General features: G+C 44.3%; 1 protein-coding gene across 1 annotated transcript in view; it reads right to left on the minus strand.

Moving 5' to 3' along the window:
• Positions 1-19357, minus strand: part of LOC146809856 (cytosolic phospholipase A2 gamma-like) — a 1073925-nt gene that overhangs the window by 491438 nt on the left and 563130 nt on the right. Inside the window, exon 7 of the mRNA XM_085616718.1 lies at positions 2717-2857. Coding sequence (XP_085472844.1) covers positions 2717-2857 — 141 coding nt within the window. The remainder of the gene's footprint in view (positions 1-2716; positions 2858-19357) is intronic.

Here is a 19357-nt window from a genome sequence, read left to right on the forward strand (position 1 = left end):
TCAAAATAGAATGTTGCGGATTTCCTATGGAAACGTGGTCCTAACTATAACTACCTACTGGCAACCGCCAGTAGGTAATATATATATATATATATATATATATATATTCACTGAAAAAACCATAGGTTTCACACATGTTATAGTTAGCTGGACATTTTACTGATAAAAAACCAATGAAATTCCCCCGTTATAGTTACTGTAGGCAACTATAACTCATGCGACCGCAATCCTCTGCTGATGCTAATACTGTATTTAGACACTTATTTGCCCATGTCTTCTTCCATTAAATTTTAGCTATACATATATTACAAATATTTTTTTTTCATAAAGACACATATGTCATCAGCAGAGGATTACGGTCGCGTGAGTTATAGTTGCCTACAGTAACTATAACGGGGGAATTTCATTGGTTTTTTATCAGTAAAATGTCCAGCTAACTATAACATGTGTGAAACCTATGGTTTTTTCAGTGAATTTGCAAGGTTTTTTAAATGCTAATTCCTAACTATAACGTGTGTGAAACCTATGGTTTTTTCAGTGAATTTGTATGGTTTTTTAAATGCTAAGTTACTTTACGCCATTTGTGGCGTGCGCGCCCACTTAACGCAGTTCGTTCCGTGCGCGCACGGTGCGCTTTGCGCACCGTGCGCGCACAGTGAGCACGCGGTGCGCTTCGCGCACCGCGTGTCCACGTTACGCTAGATGGGCCCTGAACGCACGATGCGCTTCGCGCACCGTGCGCACATGGAGGAAACATATGATGAGTATCGTTGTGATAGATAAAATATATGTTTTGTAAAGTATATATAAGCAATGCACAATTGGTGCCCTTCGGGCACCAATTGCACACGGGGTGGGGAGAATTTGGATATTATTATTTTTTTTTAATATTAGCTACCGTACGCGTACGGTAAGCGTAATCGGCGAAATTTTCGAAAAAATTTAAATTGTTTTTTTTTACTTGGGGGATCGTTGGGGACTCCCTCGACATGGCTAGGTGCTTGGGAGCTGTCAAAACAGCCCCTTTACATGTTTTTTGACTTTGTCATTCAACACCCTGTCAGAGTGCGAGAGAGAAAATGGCGGCCGCCGCTTCCTGGTTTAGACCTATTCGAATGTTTACTAAGATCTAACGGCCAATCAGAATCGCGCTCGCGCACGTCACCGTACGCGTACGGTAAGCGCACCGTAAGCGCACCGTAAGCTGGCTCAGATATATATATTGATTTAAAGGCTATTTTCTCAGAATCTACTGAACAGATTTACACCAAACCTACAAAAGTCACTTCCTTGACCTGGGGACTACCTCTCTGCCAAATTTCATTAAATTCTGTTCAGCCGTTCAGGCTGTAGCCCTGTCTAAAGGTCCTATAGAAAAATGCATGGGATAAAACGCGTTTTGGGACCCCCCTTTTATCTCAGCCCCCGCTTGACGAATCCCCCCGAGACTTTCAGGGTAGGAGCGGAGCGTAGCGCCCCACCTATTTTGAAAAATTCGCGAGGATTCGTCGACCGGCGCCAAAGTTATTCAAAATAGAATGTTGCGGATTTCCTATGGAAACGTGGTCCTAACTATAACTACCTACTGGCGACCGCCAGTAGGTAATATTCATATATATATATATATATATATTTTATTTTTTTATTTTTTTACAGAGTTTTTGAAGAGCACAATTTTGACCCGAAGGTATCGGGTATCAGAGCGCTTTACATAGCACCACCAGTTACATGAGGACACATTCATTTTTGTTAGGGACGGGGAGATTAAGTGATTTCCCAGAATCACTGGATGTTCAGGGTCATTGCCGAGACTGGCACCCCGTTCCCCAGATTCAAGGTCGACTACAGTAGCCGTTAGGCCAACTCCTCTCCTCTCTATACCTTTGCTAAGGGTGTTGAGGGGGTGGGGGGTATACTTAGGGCGCCGAATGCTTGTCATCTTGATATATACCTGACAATTTTGGTACTTGCAATGCTCTGTCTAAAGATAGCGCCACCTGGTGGAAACTGTATACCTCACTAGAAATCGATGTAATTAAGGTGTCTTGTACAGACATAACTGTCAACGCTTTGTTCCATGCCCAGAAAAGTGAAGAAAGAAAGTCTGACAAACAAAAATGAGTTCAGCAAAAAGATAAGGAGGAAGTCAAAATGTTTGGAGATGGCCCTGCAGAAAGGGCCATTTCAAACGGTAGGGTACCAACATATATGTATACATGAACATTTTTATGCTAGAAATATGTCCAGGGTATATTGCTCAATCAGTGACCGCTCCTCAGGCCCATGTCCAGAAGGCTTTAGAAATCAGGGTACCGGTCGAAGTCCATGTCACCTTGTCCTCTATTGACTTTCCATGATCCCTCCACATGCACTTTTGACTGCCGAGCTTTGTATCCACTGCCAAACAAATGGTGGATCTGGGCACGAGAATCAAGGCTCATGTCATTTCTTAACAAACAAACAAAATGCTTTGGGGTTCACTGTTTAGAAACAAAAAAAGGAGTAGGCTTCTACAATGTGTAACAGTCAAATACATTTAATCCAGAATGATCCATCATTGTGGCAGAATATTATAAACATGGTAGCCGCCCTTAACCAGAGGAGATTGGCTCTCCATCCACCTGGGTCTAATTGACCTCAATAGTGATTAGTTGCATGTTACAGTTACATGTATCTATAGGATAGAGTTGGTTCTGTATATAGGTAACACACTTACCTTGTAAATAGGACAGGTCTGGCTCATGCAATATTTGAACTAATTGTTTATTATTAAACTTGCTTTCGTAGTATGTTGTCGCCACGTATGTTTTTTTGGCAGGAAATCCACTCCGGTGAGTGCTGAACTCAAAATCAATTTCTGTTAAAGAAATTTCACAGTAAGGAGTGAATTCGGATGAAGGTACAAACCAGAATGATATATTCTCAAAAATCAGTTTTGTCAATATTAATGTGAGACTGGCATTATCTGAAGATGCCTTTACTTTTAAACTATGTAATATACAAACACATCAAAAATTATTACTTTGAATTTAAAAAATGTGGGACTGGAAATACACATAACGCTTCTGTTAAAATGTCTAGGTCATTTTTATTTCCATTGCTTACACCATATCAATCAATTTCGTTGCTTGACAAAAGTATTAACATTTACACATAAAATAGTTGGGTTTCTTGTTTCCTGGGGCCGCTGTATACATCGCGCGCCAGGAGCGCAAAGGGCTCGCAACTTCGCAAGCCTGTTTTGTGTGCCCCAGGTCACAATGATATCACGGAGGGAGGCGCAGAGGCTTGCGCGTTCTCTTCTGTAATACTGATAATGCTGGCGCATATTTTGCACCAGCGCTATAATAAGAGGGCATTACGGAATTTTCAAGGGGACGTGGCCCCATGCAAATGAGGGAATCACTCTGCCTCTGTGCCTGCATAGTATTATTGACACAGAGGCAAACATGCATTTAGTAGTCACACTAAAAGTGCGCCTCAAAAAGGTGGCACACTGTCAGTGCACCTTCTAAAGGCAGTCCTCTGAAGGCGAGCAAAGGGTTTGCATAGGCACCCCAGATATCCCCCTGCAAGCGGGTGCAGTCACTAACTGCACCCGTCTGCTAGGGGATCGCTCTCGCTTCTTGAAAGAAAAGGTGGGTTGCAAACACACGTTTAAACAACTGCTCCTTATTTCATTGATTACGCTGCGCCCAGGCAGTGTGAGTGTGCGGCTGCCCTGGGGGCAATGCATTCTTTGTAAAACGGCTCACTGCCCCTTATTTTGAGTTGCATCAAGTTAGGAAAGCTACTTTTTCCGGTCCCTACTAAAGAGGATAACGATTCTTTGTGCATACGACTGCATTGTCGACAAGACCATGCTGGGGCCGCAACAACAACTGGAAATGTTTCCTTGTGCCAGTTATAAGACCATAGGTAAAGCATTTAGTGGCAAGAAACAGTTGGCTTTCTTGATTTCTTTTTACCAACAACGTAAAATGTATCCTTCTCTTAAATGCTTAACATGGTCATGCAAGCTCCCACATGGCAGGAAGGGAATGCTGTGGCTCACAGCAAGTATGACATTCAGCCTGCGGAACTGATGCATCATGATTTTATAGTTAATGGGAAATAGATTTTAACGTTTTGCACGATGTATGGAGTGACACTGATTGTTTGCCTCTAGATTGCTGTAAGGGTGTTATATGAAAGAAGCCATTGGTATAGCAGAGATTAGTTCCAGCCTCGAGGCCACAAAGGCATGGGCGTTATTTAAGGGTCGCCAGGGGTTGCATTTGCGACCCCTGGCTTCTCCTTTATGACCCCTGACACTGGTTTTGCGACCCTGGGCCTCAGAGGTAGCATAATCAGCACCAAGAACACAAAGGTAGATCGCCCTTCTGAGCATCGTGCTGCACCTTTGTTTTCTGACCATTTCTTTTATTACACTCATAGTGAAAAATATTCTTGCAATCACTATGAGTGCAATAAAAAAAATGTCAAAAAATGCATCACCAGGAGCTGGAGCAAGACCTTGAGTGGCAGATGTTGCAAGTAGGAAAAAAATGTATTTTAATGTATGTAGTGTGTGTTCTTGTGGGTGAGAGTGTGTGTGCAAGGGAGTGTGTGTTTTTGTGAGCATGTCTGTAAGTGTGAATATGTGTTTGTGAGTCAAAGTGAGTAAGAGTCAGTGACAGGTAGTGAGTGAGAGTTAGCGACGAGTGAGCCTGATTCAGTGACAATAAGAGTGAGATCACAAGACTGAAAAAGTATGAGTGAGTGAATGAGAGTGTGGATGAATGAAGGAGAGCAAATAAGTGAGAGTGTGTAAGAATAAGTGAGTGTGAGTAAGAATTACATAGTAACTGCAAGTGAGTATAATTGAGTGAGAGTAAGAATGAGTGAGAGTGAGAGTGAGTGTCTGACAGTGAGTGAGAATAAATTAGTGCACATGTGAATGAATGATGGAGTGTGAGAGAGTGAATCTAAGTGAGCATGGGTGTGAATGTGGTGTTATGCTTGCTTGTCTTCCATCAGCCCTGGCATACTGAAGGCAATTCTTGGCTTATAGAAGCACCCATTGAAAAATAGTGCCATTGGCATACTGGAGGCAATTCTTAGCATGACAGGCACCAGTGAACAATACTGCTACTGATACTGGTATGCTGGAAGTAATTCTTGACATAATGGGAGCCCATAGAAAAATGCTGGTACTGGCACAATTGAGGAAATTGTGGGTATGGGCACCCTTGGCAAAATGCTGGGGCTAGCTCATTAGAGATATTTCTTGGCATAAAGGAGGAATACATTGGCAGGTAGGAGGGGGACAACTATGACAAATACTGGTCCTGTAGTAAAAGAGGTCATTTGACATAAGATTAACCCAAGGTATATGATGGAATTAATTGCAAAATTCTGATGACTCTGAGATATTGTAAGTAATGTTTGGCATAAGGGGCCACCCATTGCATGTGAGGGGTGCCCATCTCATGTGAGGGACACCCATGACAAAATGCTGGCCTGGCACAATGGAGGTGATATTTGCATAAGGGGTATCCCTAGAACATAGAGAAAACAGTGGGGTGAACTCCTCAAGAGCGTCAGGTTTCATTGGCTTGCTCACCTTGAAAGGACATGAATATGCCTTTGGCTTCTTAGCAACTTTTGCTGAAAATTGTGCTTTTAATACAATATGTGCCACAGTTTTTAGGTTGAGCTTAGCTGCACGCATGCGCTGCACTGCAAAGCTTGTAGTATTTAGTCAGGTTGGTTAGGCCATGCCAACCGCTTTCCATTTGTTCCGACTTGTGACTTTCCTAATTCCTTTGTTCTTATTGGCAAGACGGTACTCTTTGGCCCGCCTTTGGGTGTGTTTTTCACTTTTTGGCAACTACCCATGTTCCACATCCCCTTACATTCTGATCGTATTTCCATGTTTACCACACTCTTTTTTTCACTGAATAGTACCCATGCCGTGAGCACAGCAGCTCTTTGTGTCTTCCCTGCCACACAGCTTTCACAAAAGTTCCTTATGTGTTTATGTGTTTGCACCCCTGCAGCACACGTTTCAAAAGTCCCTTGTTTCCTATTTCTTTACATGCGAATAGCAGCCGCCCACAATTTCCTTTCATTTGCTTTACTTTTGTTACAAATGCAGCACCCACACGGGTGCCATGATTGCATCAAAAGTAAGAAACAGAAAAACAAGTGCTTATATTTGTCGTGTCCCCAGGAAAGACAAAGGACACAGGTAGGGGTTGTCTCGTTTCTTTATTGCAGTCTGTGGAAGAGCTCCTTATGCCCACGTCCACCCTCGTTCACTCTCATCCCCTTTCTGTCCCTCTCCACACCCTTGACCGGATGTGGTGTCCGGTTGCCCTCGGGTCCCCAGTGTCCAGCTGCAGGGTCCTAGTGCCCTGTCCCCAGGTCACTACATCTCCCCCTTGTGTCACAGAAAATGACGAGAAAGGGACACTATACAGATCTATAGGTAGGTGATGGATGCAGGTCTGTCGTGGCATAGTTCAGTATGTTTCCCAAAACTACATTTCTTCTATTAGTCTCTTTGGGCATCTGCATGTTCTTCTTGGGCCAGCCTCCATCTGTTGCTCTTCATCTGGTCCCTCTCTGTTTCTTATTTCTTCCTTGTGGTGCTCCTGCTTTCTTTTCTCTGCTGTCTCTGTGTCATCTTCTTCTTTTCCTTCCTCCTGTAATCCTTTGAAGTGGGAGCTGTTTTTTGTTATCCTCTGATGCTCTGACTCCGCTGTGATCATTGGGCCCTTCACTATTGTTACTGTTAGCGGGTGTTTGGAGAACATGCTGTCTGATTTTCTTTGCTGCCGTTGACGTACAACCACCGTGTCTCCTTCCTGTATGTTTGAAGGGATGGCGTGTCGCTTTGCGTCTGCATATCTCTTCATTTTTTCTTTCGCCTCTCTGTCCCTATGAGCAATGCTGCTGTGATCAGGTGGCACTGTCGCTTCTATTTGCGGTAGCCTCGTCCGACTCGTTCTTCCCAGTACTAGCTGTGCAGGGCACCTTCCTGTGGAGTTGTGGCATGTGTTTCTGTAATCGCGTAGTACTTGGCACAGTGCTTGACTAAGTGATATCTGAGCTAGTTTTGCCCTTTGAACTGCCTTTTTGATGGTCCCCATGAATCTCTCCACTATTCCATTTGCTTGAGGCCATAGCGGTGTTATTTTCCTGTGGTTTATCCCTAGATAGACCATGAATCGGCGGAACTCTTCTCCTGAAAATCGAGGGCCATTGTCTGTTTTTAGTGTTTCTGGTGAGCCCCATGCTGCAAAGATGTCATCCAATATCGGTAGAGTTGCTGTTGCTGATGTCGGTGAGACCTGTCGTATTATCGGAACCGTGAATATTCGTCAATGATCACAAGCAGGTAGTTGCCTGTGTCTAGGGGTTCAAAGAAATCAGCCGCTAATGTTGTCCATACCGCTCTTGGAAGATCCGACATTTGTAGTGGCTCATGCTTAGCCGGTGGTCCTATTACTTGACAGAGGTGGCATGTCGCTATAGTTTCTTCTACCATGCGATCCAGGCCAGGGAACCACACTTTCTCTCTTAGTAGTTTCTTGGTGGCTACCACGCCTCGGTGTGACTCATGGGCCACGTTGACCAGTTGCCTCCGGAGTGATCTTGGTATTACAATTCTCGTCTCTCTCATCATTATCCCCGTGTCTGTTTCGGACAGTTCTTCATGGATCTTCTTGAGAGCCTGCACTTCTTCTTTGCATACTCCTGCTTCCCAGGTGCAGTTGTTGTTGACGTTCCTCCATCTCTGCTTTCTCGTGATGCCCATAGCTGTTTGCAGTGTGGCATCGCCCTTGCTCTCTTTTACCAGCTCTAATAGTGTTATCGGCGCTGGGGTGTTTTTTTTCAGTACGAAGTTGAGGTACTCTTCGGCCATTGATGTTGTCTCATGGACCTGCGGCAACGGGTGTCTCGACATGTAATCTGCCAGATTGTATTCTTTCCCTGGCTTATGCACAATCGTGAAATCATAGTCCATCAGTCTTATGCCCCAGCGTTCAATCCGGGGTGGCATTTTCGCTGATGGGCTGCCGTAGATCGTCACTAGCGCCTGATGATCAGTTATTATTGTAAATGATTTTCCAAAAATAAACATGTGGTAGTGTTCACTTGCCCATACCACTGCTAAGCTCTCCTTCTCTGGTTGTGAGTATGCTTTTTCAACGTCTGTTAAGCTTTTGCTTGCATACGCAACAATTTTCCTCTGTGAGTCTCTCCCTGGCAAATGCTGTGCTAGAATTGCTCCTAGCCCTACTGGGCTGGCATCGACAGTCAGTTCAGTGCATAGTAGTGGGTCAAAGTAGGCCAGGTGTTCCACCGACATTACTGCTTTTCTTATTTCTTCGAATGCTTTGTGACTTCCTGGGACCAGATGAACTTCTGCCCTTGTTTAGTCAGTTCTCTTAGTGGTGTGCTCACTGTGGCGAAATCCGGTATGTACCGCGCACAATAGCTAGCGAGGCACAGGAATGATCTTATTTCCGCAACATCTGTCGGAGGAGTTGCGTTCTTCAGTGTTTCAACCTTGCTGGGATCTGGCTTCATCCCTTGTTTGGAGAAAATGTGCCCGAAGAACACTAGTTCCCCTCTCCCCAGCTCACATTTCTCTCCATTTAAAGTTAGGTCTGCTTGCTCCAGTTGTGTGCACACTTGACGCAACGCTGCGTCATGCTCTTTGTCTGCTTTTCCAAATACCAAGATGTCATCACTGTAGTTGAGGCTGTTTCGCACTGGCCTTATCACTTGCCTTTTTGCTTCCTGGAATATCTCCGCTACCGATGATATTCCGAAGCTTAGCCTCTTATATCTGAACAAGCCCAGATGCGTGGAGAATGTTGTGATGTACCTGGACTAGTGATCTAGTTCTAGCTGATGGTATCCTTTGCACAAGTCCAGCTTCGAGAACCGGCACGATCCAGTGAGGCAGCTTATCATGTCATTTAGGTGTGGCCCCGGGTGACGTTCCCTTGCAATTGCTGTATTTGGGATCCTCATGTCCGCGCGCAGATGCGGATCTTTGAGGTGTTTTTCTTGGGAACTGCCATGATCGGAGACACCCATGGCATGGGTCCTTCCGCTCGTTCGATTAAGTCTTGCGCCAGTAGACTTGTTATTTCATCTTCAACTTGTGGTTGGAGATGTATTGGTACTTGTCTATGATGCTGAGCTACCGGTTTGATCGCTTCAGTGATGTTCAATGTTATTTGTTTCCCTTTCAGCTTTCCAAGACCTTTTAGTATGGCTGGGTATTCTTGTAGGATGTTTTTTTGTTTCCGACATATGGTATGTCATTGCTAGTAGCCCCATCACCTGTGCCGTCACATTGCTGAGCAGGCATGGTGCTGGGATGTCTCCTTTGAGCACCTGTATTTCCTCTTGGTAGAATCTGTTTTTGTATGTCAAGATTTCCGTGAATTTTCCCATGTTTTCTACCGGCCTTTTGGTACCCCAAGTGAACACATCCACTGTTCACAGTGATAGTTGTGGTTTCACTCTCATTTTCTGGTATTCTGACATGCACATGATGTTGCATGTTGCTCTGCTGTCAAGTACAAACTTAGCTTGGTGGCTACCACGCCTCGGTGTGACTCGTGGGCCACGTTGACCAGTTGCCTCCGCAGTAAGCTTGGTATTACAATATTTACTTTTTACGAAATCGCGGCACCCATGTAGCTGACATGATTGTAACAAAAGTAATGAAAACTAAAGGAAATGGCAAGCGGCCGCTTTCATCATGTAAAGAAATAGGAAACAAGCATTTGGAATGCAATAGGTCTCACATTTACCCGAGTTTAAGCTATTGGCACTGTAAATGAAAATGCCTTGTGTTTATGTTTTAAAAACCAACAGATAAATAAAAGGCATTATAATTTACAATGCCATTAGCTCAAAGTTGTGTAAATGCGATACGTATTGCATTGCAAATGCTTGTTTAAAAAGTATTCTCATAGTAAACTGTCAGCACTCCTTTGTCCACCTCGAGGAGGACTGGATCACTACAATTCATTCAGGCTTAAGTGTTACATCCCACCAATTTCAAAGATCCTGCCAGCACCAGAACATGAGTGGTTTCTATGACACCACTTTCTGGTGGTAACATTTAGGGTCAAAGGTCATATGGTGTCACTTGTTGTGATGCCATTAAGGTCAAAGGATGTTTGATGTCACTGTTACTACCCGTGGCATTTTGGTGAATCATCGTCCATGCCCAGAGATACCATATACCCAGAGAGATTCCAATTAAACCAGAGCACCAAAGATCATGGCTGCTATAGATGATACCCTGAAAACCTATTAGTATTGGCCTAACCTTTGGCTGCCAGTTATGAAAACATACAATACATTTGTCACTTGAGACTTAATGGGCTAGTCTACATGTCTAATTTCTGTATGTAGTTCATTTCCTGAAAAATAAGTCTTTTTTGATCCTAGCTTTTGACAATTAAAACTTCTTTCTCATTCGTGTGAGATAGAAACCCAGATTTATTCTTCCCTAAAATGGTCTGTCTTCGAATTATTTGTGGTTAGGTTTGAAATTCTGTTACACGGGCTACTCAACGCTTTAGGTTCTATCCCACATCTGGGACAGTGCCCTGTGAATGCTGGTCGATACTTCACACATGTATGTGTAGAGTAATTTTATGGTGCAAAGTGAAACAGTGTCCTTTAGCATCAGTGGGTGATTCTGGCTTAACTGAATACCGGCGATCAAAGAGACATGTGGCTGATTGGTGAGTAGCTGTATTTAATATTTATGTTTGCAGAATGCACACATTACGGAGAAACACACACTTTTATCTCATCGCATATGCATGCACGTGGTGTCGCAGTCAAATGTATGGGTAATCTGCCTTTCTATGATTGATCATCAAGCTGTCTCATCTCCTCAGCATAAAGCTGATTCCGTATATGCTCTTTCTCCTCATCTCTTATTACGTCAGCCCATTGCTACTCTCAATCGAGCTTCAACTGAGTATGCAGACAACAACCTTTTTTTTAGTTTGAAATTACACGTCTGTTAACTAGTGTCACTACTATGCATGAATATTGTGGTCTTGTGCACATTTTCTCCTTCCATTGGACAATAAATATTACCCTAAACCTTGGACTATGTCCCATTCATGGCCCTCAACCTACAAAGGCCATACGGGTCACAGGTGCTTGGCTAAAACTAACTAATGGACTCATACTTTGTTGGGGTAAAGAATGGTCCCTGCATAGCTCAGGAGAATTTACACCCTTACCTTAAATTCACTGAAGCTAGCGGCAGCTTTTTGGCCCTTGCTTCATCACAGACAACAATCACGTAAGTGTGCTGCAGGTGCCTTTTTGTACTAGGATTGCAACTCACAGCTGGATTTTGTGGTAAGAGCGACACCGTCATGTGGAGGAGTGTGACTACTGTCAGCTGTTGGTCATGGCACTGCTAAAATTCCAGTGCCTAGATAGGTTTTTCTACATGCTGGGGAGAGTGGCCTAGTGTCCTCTCCTGTGTTTTTAAATCAGTCTTCCAGTCACCGGCCATCGGGTGCGTCACCCATCCATATGTGACATGGATGTTGCATGAAGTACCATTTAGTGTGTGTAGAGGATGTGGTTAGGGAGAGTGGGTGACACAAATGGCTAGGGCCACACTAGGTTCCATTTCTTTTTGCTAAATAATGTTACATTGATCTGTCAGTTCACAGCTACAGGGTCCTTTGTTCATTTATGTGCAGCATGGATTTTGCCTGCGTGTACCATTTAGTGCATCGAGGATTCATCTAGGGAACCTGGGTAGCACAAGCGGCCACTGGGTTTCATTTTGTTAGTGGTAAATTCTAGTGCTGCCTAACATGGACAGTTGGGGAAGAACTGAAGCAGCAGATGTGAATTGTAGGGCTTCTCCATAACATTCCAGGTGTCCTCTGTAGTGGCTCAGACGGGAGTGTTATGAAAAACAGAGAGATTGATGACTTGAGGCTAAGGTTCTCCCTGCCAGTTTACCCTCACAGGTTAAAAGGTAGCTAAGTAGGGCAGTCTCCTTTGCACCTGTGCCCTTGCTGTGCTTTTCTTTGAAAGAAGATGCTCATCTTCACCCACCATCCTGCTCACACCTTGCGTGACAAAGTCTTTGCATGGGCTCCTGTAAGTGGAGTAAGCCAAAGCAAAGATATTCCCAGAACTGATCTTAGAGTTGACTGCTGTAATACTCAACTACTTGCATGCAGCATTTGTATGAATATGGGGCATACACTTCCATGAAACCTTCAAGTCATGACTCACGGACTGTGAGCAGTGCAGCCTTTGCGCAAACCCTCCAGCGCTGCTGAAGGTGCTGCTCCCCCCCACCACCCCCCAACTCAGAGCACCACGGACTGCTACCAGTGCCACCGAAGCCCGGAAATGGAGCAGGCGAGTATTGCTCAGGGGCTGCATGGAGCACGCGCTCTCCAGGGGCGCCAACTCAGACCACGAACTGCAGGCTAGTTTGCCAGAACCACACCATGATGACTGACGGTGGTGTCCCGAGGGTGAAGGGCAGAAACTAAAATTCTGGTGGGGGAGGGAAATTACACTCACAGGGAAGGGTGTGTTGCAGGGACCACTCTCATTTAGCTACCCTTGGGACCAAGGTATGATGCAACATACCACTAAGACTGACCTCCGTCTTACAGTGGGGCGGCTGGTGTACACGGGCGAGTTAGGACAGGTCACGGTAACAACACACAGTAAGTGAAAGCGACCTGCCACCACCCACAACAACCTCCTAATTATGGGGGCTGTTGTTTTTAATGTTGTCACTGCTGCAATAATTAGTTTACTTAAGTGTTAAGTTTAGTAGTACTGACGTGACGCCTGGGGGCCCGGCTGCTGCCGGCAGGGGGTGACTTTGATTAGATCCATAGAGCCCGAGGCCTTGTCCAGGTGGTGCATGTTTTTGTTGGTTGGCTTTTGGTTTTGTTTTTGGCAATGGCAGCAGACAGTTTAAGCCCCTGCGCGCCTTTGTGTGCAGTGCACGCCCCCATAGGGAGGTCTGGTCGCTCCATAGGTAGGTGGGGGTGGTGGCGCTAAGTGTTGTTACACACACGCAGGTTGGAGTCGTCGTACCTGCAGACAGTAGGCAGGGCCCAGGCACAAGCAGAAACACGCATTCCCTGGCTCCCGGTGCTGCCCTCGGACTAAATGCATGCCCGAAAGTGTATGGGCAATCAATGGCCATGAGTGACTCCTGAGTGCCATAAGAAGCTATGCTCAATACGCATCGCATCCCCGAAAGGCTGTCAAAATGCACGATAGATAATATATAGCACAATTCTATAAGGCAGCATCGGGCAATAAGCATGTTCAAGACCCAAATTTGGGGTAAAAGGCTGCTTTATTGAACAGGTAGGCAATACAATATCTATTTGCATACAGATCACAATACAAACATATTCCAAACTAACACCCCCCGCCCCTAAGCAATATCCCCGTAGAACTATTGATGGAGCAGGGTTTTTACTTTAAAACCGAATACCTGTTTCATTTTCGCATGTTTGTTTTGCGCTTATAATTAATATGCATTAATGGCTTTTGATGTCGCAAATGGCTAGATAAATACACACACATAAGGGTATTAGCAGGGGAATAACACTGTATAATCATTTCTATGCAGTAATTCTGTTTCATGTCTATTTTGCTTTAAAGTTGTCCATTGTGGCCTGCCACAAAATGGCCGCCATCCGCAGCCTGCATTGGAGTTGCTGGAAATTTACAGAAAGGCTTCGCTCTGCCTGTGACCTTGCACCTCCGATGAACTGAAAAGCCATAAGCATGATGACAAGTCTGGGATATCTGCCAAAAGCCCCTGAAAGATGGAAAAGTTGATACGAACTTAGAGTGATCCCATTTTTGCAACAAATTCACCTAACAGAGACATCCGTGGATGTTGCGAATTAGTCATGAACATTCAATTCTGCTATTCATTATTTGGGACAATCTATGCGTGAGAATAACCCGTACAATATCAAAAAGTACCAAGATGACATTATTTCCGCCATTCATCCGTTCTGAATAAAGAAATGTTACTTTTTAGAATGTAAAAAAAACAGTATAAATAATTGTAGACTAGAGAGGTCTAGCGCCACTTCTTCCCGAGCTGATGATGCGAGGTCCCTATGCTGACGGAGAGGACGATGACTCTACATGACGACAGAAGACTCTAAGTTTTCTTCAGAGGACCGGTTCTGACTTAGGATCTGACATTTATACAGAATAGGTAAATATGACAATAATGAATTTGCATTTAATTGGCTTTTCTTGAAATATTAGATAAATGAACAATCTGTTTGAATTCCTGACTCGGGTGATTATTTCTGGTCATGTTTATTTGATTTTATTGTGTATTCTTTGAAATGTATTTCACTAGATCTTCAGCAACTAGCTGGTCGCATTGACCTCAAAGTACAGGCAGATTAGATAGAGCATATGTGGAAGGTGTTTCTCCTTTACAGGGCACGGATAGAGTGATTTAGGGTGAATGTTGGTGAAATGGGCCCCACCAGCGTGTGATGTGTGTATGCGTGTGTGACTGTGAAATCATTCCGTCCGTGGAAGTAGAGGGGATTCAAAAGCTCTGATCTGCACCAGTTTCTTTGTAGCAGAATGATGGTTAGCTATTGTCTTGATCTAGCGGAATTGCGTGTATATAGGCTTATTGATTATTGATTGATATTTGTACTAACTCTATACGTTGAAGTCGTGTTGAGTTTTATGTATTGTGAACGGCTTCTGGGATGTAGGGAGTCGGTGACAGTTCCGTAGTAGAGCAGAGGGAGTGTTGCTCTCGGAAAAAGGCGGGATTGTTGACCCTGTATGCAGACAGGGGAAAACGTGTGACAATTGAAGTTGCGCGTCGCATTGTCTGGGTTCGACAAGGTAGCATCGCCGTATGTTGCCATTAGAAAATATTTCTGTGTGAGAGAAGTGTATATGATAGCAAAGGTTATCTGTGAAACTCTGGTCTTAAGTCCCAGGGATCCGTAAGGTATTCCGTTAAAGCTTACCGCTGGAGAAGTAATAGGTATTCTCGGAGCTTGTTAGAAGGACAGGGCAGAGGTAAGCGCTGCTTTGTTAACGTATGATATAATTCTGTAGTAGGACAGACTGTTCGCTGTTCTCGGGAAAGACGGAATTCTGTGTGAATGTACTACATTTTCTGGTGTGTAAGTGCGTGAATGAGAAGGCATTCTGGTTAATTGTGAAACTCTTAGGAACATTCCGGAGGGAAACAGTTAATTGATGCTTGTTAGAAGGGTGAAGTAGAGGGATCTGCTACTTTATCAACGGAAGTAACGATTCTGTAGTAGAGCAGAGGTAAGCGCTGTTCTCGGGAAAGGCAGAATTCTCGTGGGAAAGGTCTTTTGCTGTTCTGTAGCTAGCGAAGCAGACAATGGAGATGTTTGCATGTTGTAACTAATAGACTCGTAGAAGTTGAAACAAAGTCTACCAAGTAGTCTTGTAAAGGAGGGGTAGACGGAAGAGACAGGAGACAGGAGCAGAAGTGATTGCAGCGACTGCTGACGTCAGGAAGACCGCGCTGTGATTGGACAGTGGGCTAGAACGGAGGAAGCGCAGAGATTGGTGTGCTAGTGTACGCCGCGCTAGGATTGGGAGACATACAGGGTGACGTAGACACTCCAGGATTGGTGCGTTGGTGTGAGTCGCGCTGGGATTCGCGGACTGAGTCAGTGACGTAGGCGCTTCAGGATTGGTGCGTTAGTGTGAGTCGCGCTGCAATTGGACAAAATATCGTACAGTTGTAGGAAGAGTAAACAGCTTGTGGAAAATAATAAAATGTATTACCATACTGAGGAAAAGAAAAAGAAATCCTTGTTCAGTAAGGTTAAGACCTGGTTTGACAAGGATAAGGATATCATAACTAGGGAAGGAGAGTTACTTCTTCCGACCAGAACCCCCGCATCCTTTACGGGTGCAAAATATGGGTATCATGCCTGTATTTGGTTAGACAACTGGGCGAAGTATACTAGAGAGGATGGGGTTTTGGCTTTCCCGGAACATGGCTCATTTAATTTGGCCGTGTTAAGAAATTTACGAGAGAAAATGATGAATCTAGAGTCTCGGCCTAGGCCGACGCAATTCGAGGCATTAGTGGAATGGGAAGATGAAGTACATGAGCGAGAAAAACAGAGGAGTGGAGGTAACTACTGATACATGTTCGGTAGAAAATATGATCGCGAAACCCATCATGACAGAATGAGAAGGTGGCGAGATGCCAGTATGACTGAGGGATTATATCCTGTAAGAACAGCAGAGGAATCAGGAGGGAGAAAATGTACAGAGAAACAACATAATGTAGAAACCAGAAGATATGGGGCAAATGAGTCTGATGATGATATCTTAGAGGACATGCTTTACAAGAGACCACCCCCGTTTAGAAGAGAACCAGAGGTAGGAACAGCAGTTACCCCAATAAGAAACACCCTGCGGATTATAAAGACAGAGGCTACAGCCCCTGAGCTGAAAAGCGGTTGTTCTCTGGCGGAAAGAGAAAGAGAGAGAGAAAGAGAAAGAGAGATAGAGAGAGAGAGAGAGGAAGAGGAGAGAGAGAGAGAAAAAAAGAGAGAGAGCGAGAGAGAGAGAGAGAGAGAGAAAGGGAGTTAGAAAGAGAGACAGAGAGAGAGAATGAACTTGAAAATGAAAAGACCAGAGAACTACATCTGAACTAACAGAGAAAATCAGGGAGCTGACTAAGAATCTGGAGGCTGTTACAATGCCTGTGACAATAGGCCCGGTTATGCCGATTTTTGACAAGCAGAGGACGGGTGAAAATGGTTTGACGGTGCCATATGTGGGCAATAGGTTGATTGTACCTCCGGAACAGGCAGAAATGAGAGCGGGAGAAACCCAGTGGAGAACAGGAGAAAATCAGTGGAGACATACCGTATGTGGAGGGGAAATGAGTGTGCAGACTAGCTCAAGTTTGAATTCTGGATGTATGGAAGGGAACAGAGGATCAATTTTGGAACCGCAAAGGGTGGCAGAACCAGGGGGTGCGGAAAAATCTGTGATAACTGCTGAAGATTTGAATGACTGGTTGAAAACATTACAGAAAAAGGAGAAAGAGTCACAGGGAATGGATGTAGCTATGCTACGTATGGAAATGGAAGAATTGATAGTAGGAACCATACCTATGGACACACTGAAGAATTATCAGGAAGGGGAGATTCTCTTTTTGTGTAAGAGTATCACATGGAGAGCAAAGAACATACATGTCAGGTTGAAAGGAATAGCCAGTGATGTGGGAATTGACATGGATAAGGTGAAAGCTTTACAGAAAACATACCGAGTGGATTTTTCAGACAAAGATATTGAGAATCTGAACAATGCAGGCCGAACAGGACAGATTAAGGAAATGATTGACTTGTTAAGGAAATGGGGAGATGTAGAAAGATGCAAAGACAGATGGTATCGAAAGCAAGAGGATGGAGTGGATAGAACCTACTCAGCATTTCCCCTGACAGAAAAAGAGAAGTCAGTGACAGCTTACCCCATGAGAGAGATTCCAGGAGGGGGGTATGTACATGTCCCATGGACCAGACAAGATATTTTGTCATTTACAAATTATTTCCCTCGACTGAGAGAGAAGCCCGTCGAGTGGTATAGACAGGTTGACAGATTTGTGAAGTTGTCAAAAATGCTGTGGATTGACCTGAATAGTCTGTTTGATATAATTGTACCAGCAGACCTGTGGCAGAATGTAAAATAGTCATAGACTGGCCAACTAAGGAATACCCGAGAGATCAAAAGACAGGAGCTCCAGACCCGGAGGTAATGAAAAAGTACGAGCAGGTTATGGCCTTCTTGAAAAATAAAGTACCCCCCAAGGAGACAGACTGGGTTAAAATAGACCGAACACATCAGGAATTGAAAGAATCAGTCCATGCTTGCTATGAAAGACTGATACTAGCTTTTAAGCAGTTCAGTGGAGATGAACACCTGGGTGACAAGGATCTGAGTCATTTTGTATACAGATTTGTGTATGGTTTGCGGCCTGAAATCAGTGACATGATACGGCAGCATATAGTGGATTGGCAGAGTAAGAAGATTGATGAGATTTTGAGACATGCAAAATACTTCAGTGATGAGATTGAGGCAAAGCAAAGAAAGCTGAAAGAAAAGGCAATGTGGGCACAGGTGAAAGTTGCAGAAAAACAGGAAGCTCAGCTGGTGGAACAGGCAAATAACCCAGGAAAAAAACCTAGGTTTGGGCCAGGAAAAGGAAGAGGGAATATAGAGGAAGCAAAGAAAAAGTTCCCCTGCCACAACTGTGGAAAATTGGGGCACTGGAAATCCGAGTGTAAGAATCCACCGTCCACTAACGATGATAATTCATCATTGAATTCGCAGGTGCAGAGCGAGGGGTGTGGTCAGCATCGGCAACAGCAGAAGGCTGATAAGCAGCAGAATCAGGTGCCAAAACCAACCTTGCCACAGAGAAAAGGATCCCAGAAGTACAGCCAAGAATCGGGGTTCTACGATGAAGAGCAGGTAATCAAACCAAAACGCGCAAGCGCTGTATCTCAGTACTGGCTGAAAAATGAGGGGAGTGACTCTGAGGGAGACTTCTGACGGTGCCGAAGAGAGGAGGAGGAGTGCGTACTTGGCGCAACTCTAGAAATAGACCAGGCAGGGCCTTTTGTAGATGGAAAAATTAATGGTAAAAGTATCACTTTCCTAGTTGACACTGGGGCCACGAGATCAACTGTCAGGTCAGCAGATATAAAGAATCTTCCTCTCTCGGATGAAGCAATCCAAGTGGTTGGTGTAACCAACACACAGATCAAAACACTACTTACTGAACCAGTAAAGGTTAGAATAGGGAAATTTTCAGACATGCACCGATTCGTGGTGTGTGACACCAGTCCAGTGAACTTGTTAGGCAGGGATCTGCTGTGCAAGATGATTTGCGCTATTTTCTGTACTCCAGATGGAATAACCTATGAAACACCTGATGAGGATGTTCTATACAGAATGACCATGGATAACAGAGAATGTGAAGCTTTAGGAACATATGCAATATTTAATCCTGATGCATTACCTCCAGAGTTGAAACAGACAGTGAAAGCAGCAGTTTGGGATTTTACTGGAGAAGATGTGGGCCTGATGAGAAATGTAGATCCAGTAAAGATTACTGTAAAAGAGGGAGTGGTTTACCCAAATATACCGCAATACAGATTGACACCTGAAATAATTGAAGGAATAACACCCTTAATTGAAAAGATGATCCAGCAAGGGGTGTTAAGAGAAATATTGAGCAGCCCATGTAATTCACCGATGA

The sequence above is a fragment of the Triturus cristatus genome, chromosome 7, assembly GCF_964204655.1.
Source record: "Triturus cristatus chromosome 7, aTriCri1.1, whole genome shotgun sequence".
In the NCBI taxonomy this organism is placed as follows: Eukaryota; Metazoa; Chordata; class Amphibia; order Caudata; family Salamandridae; genus Triturus; species Triturus cristatus.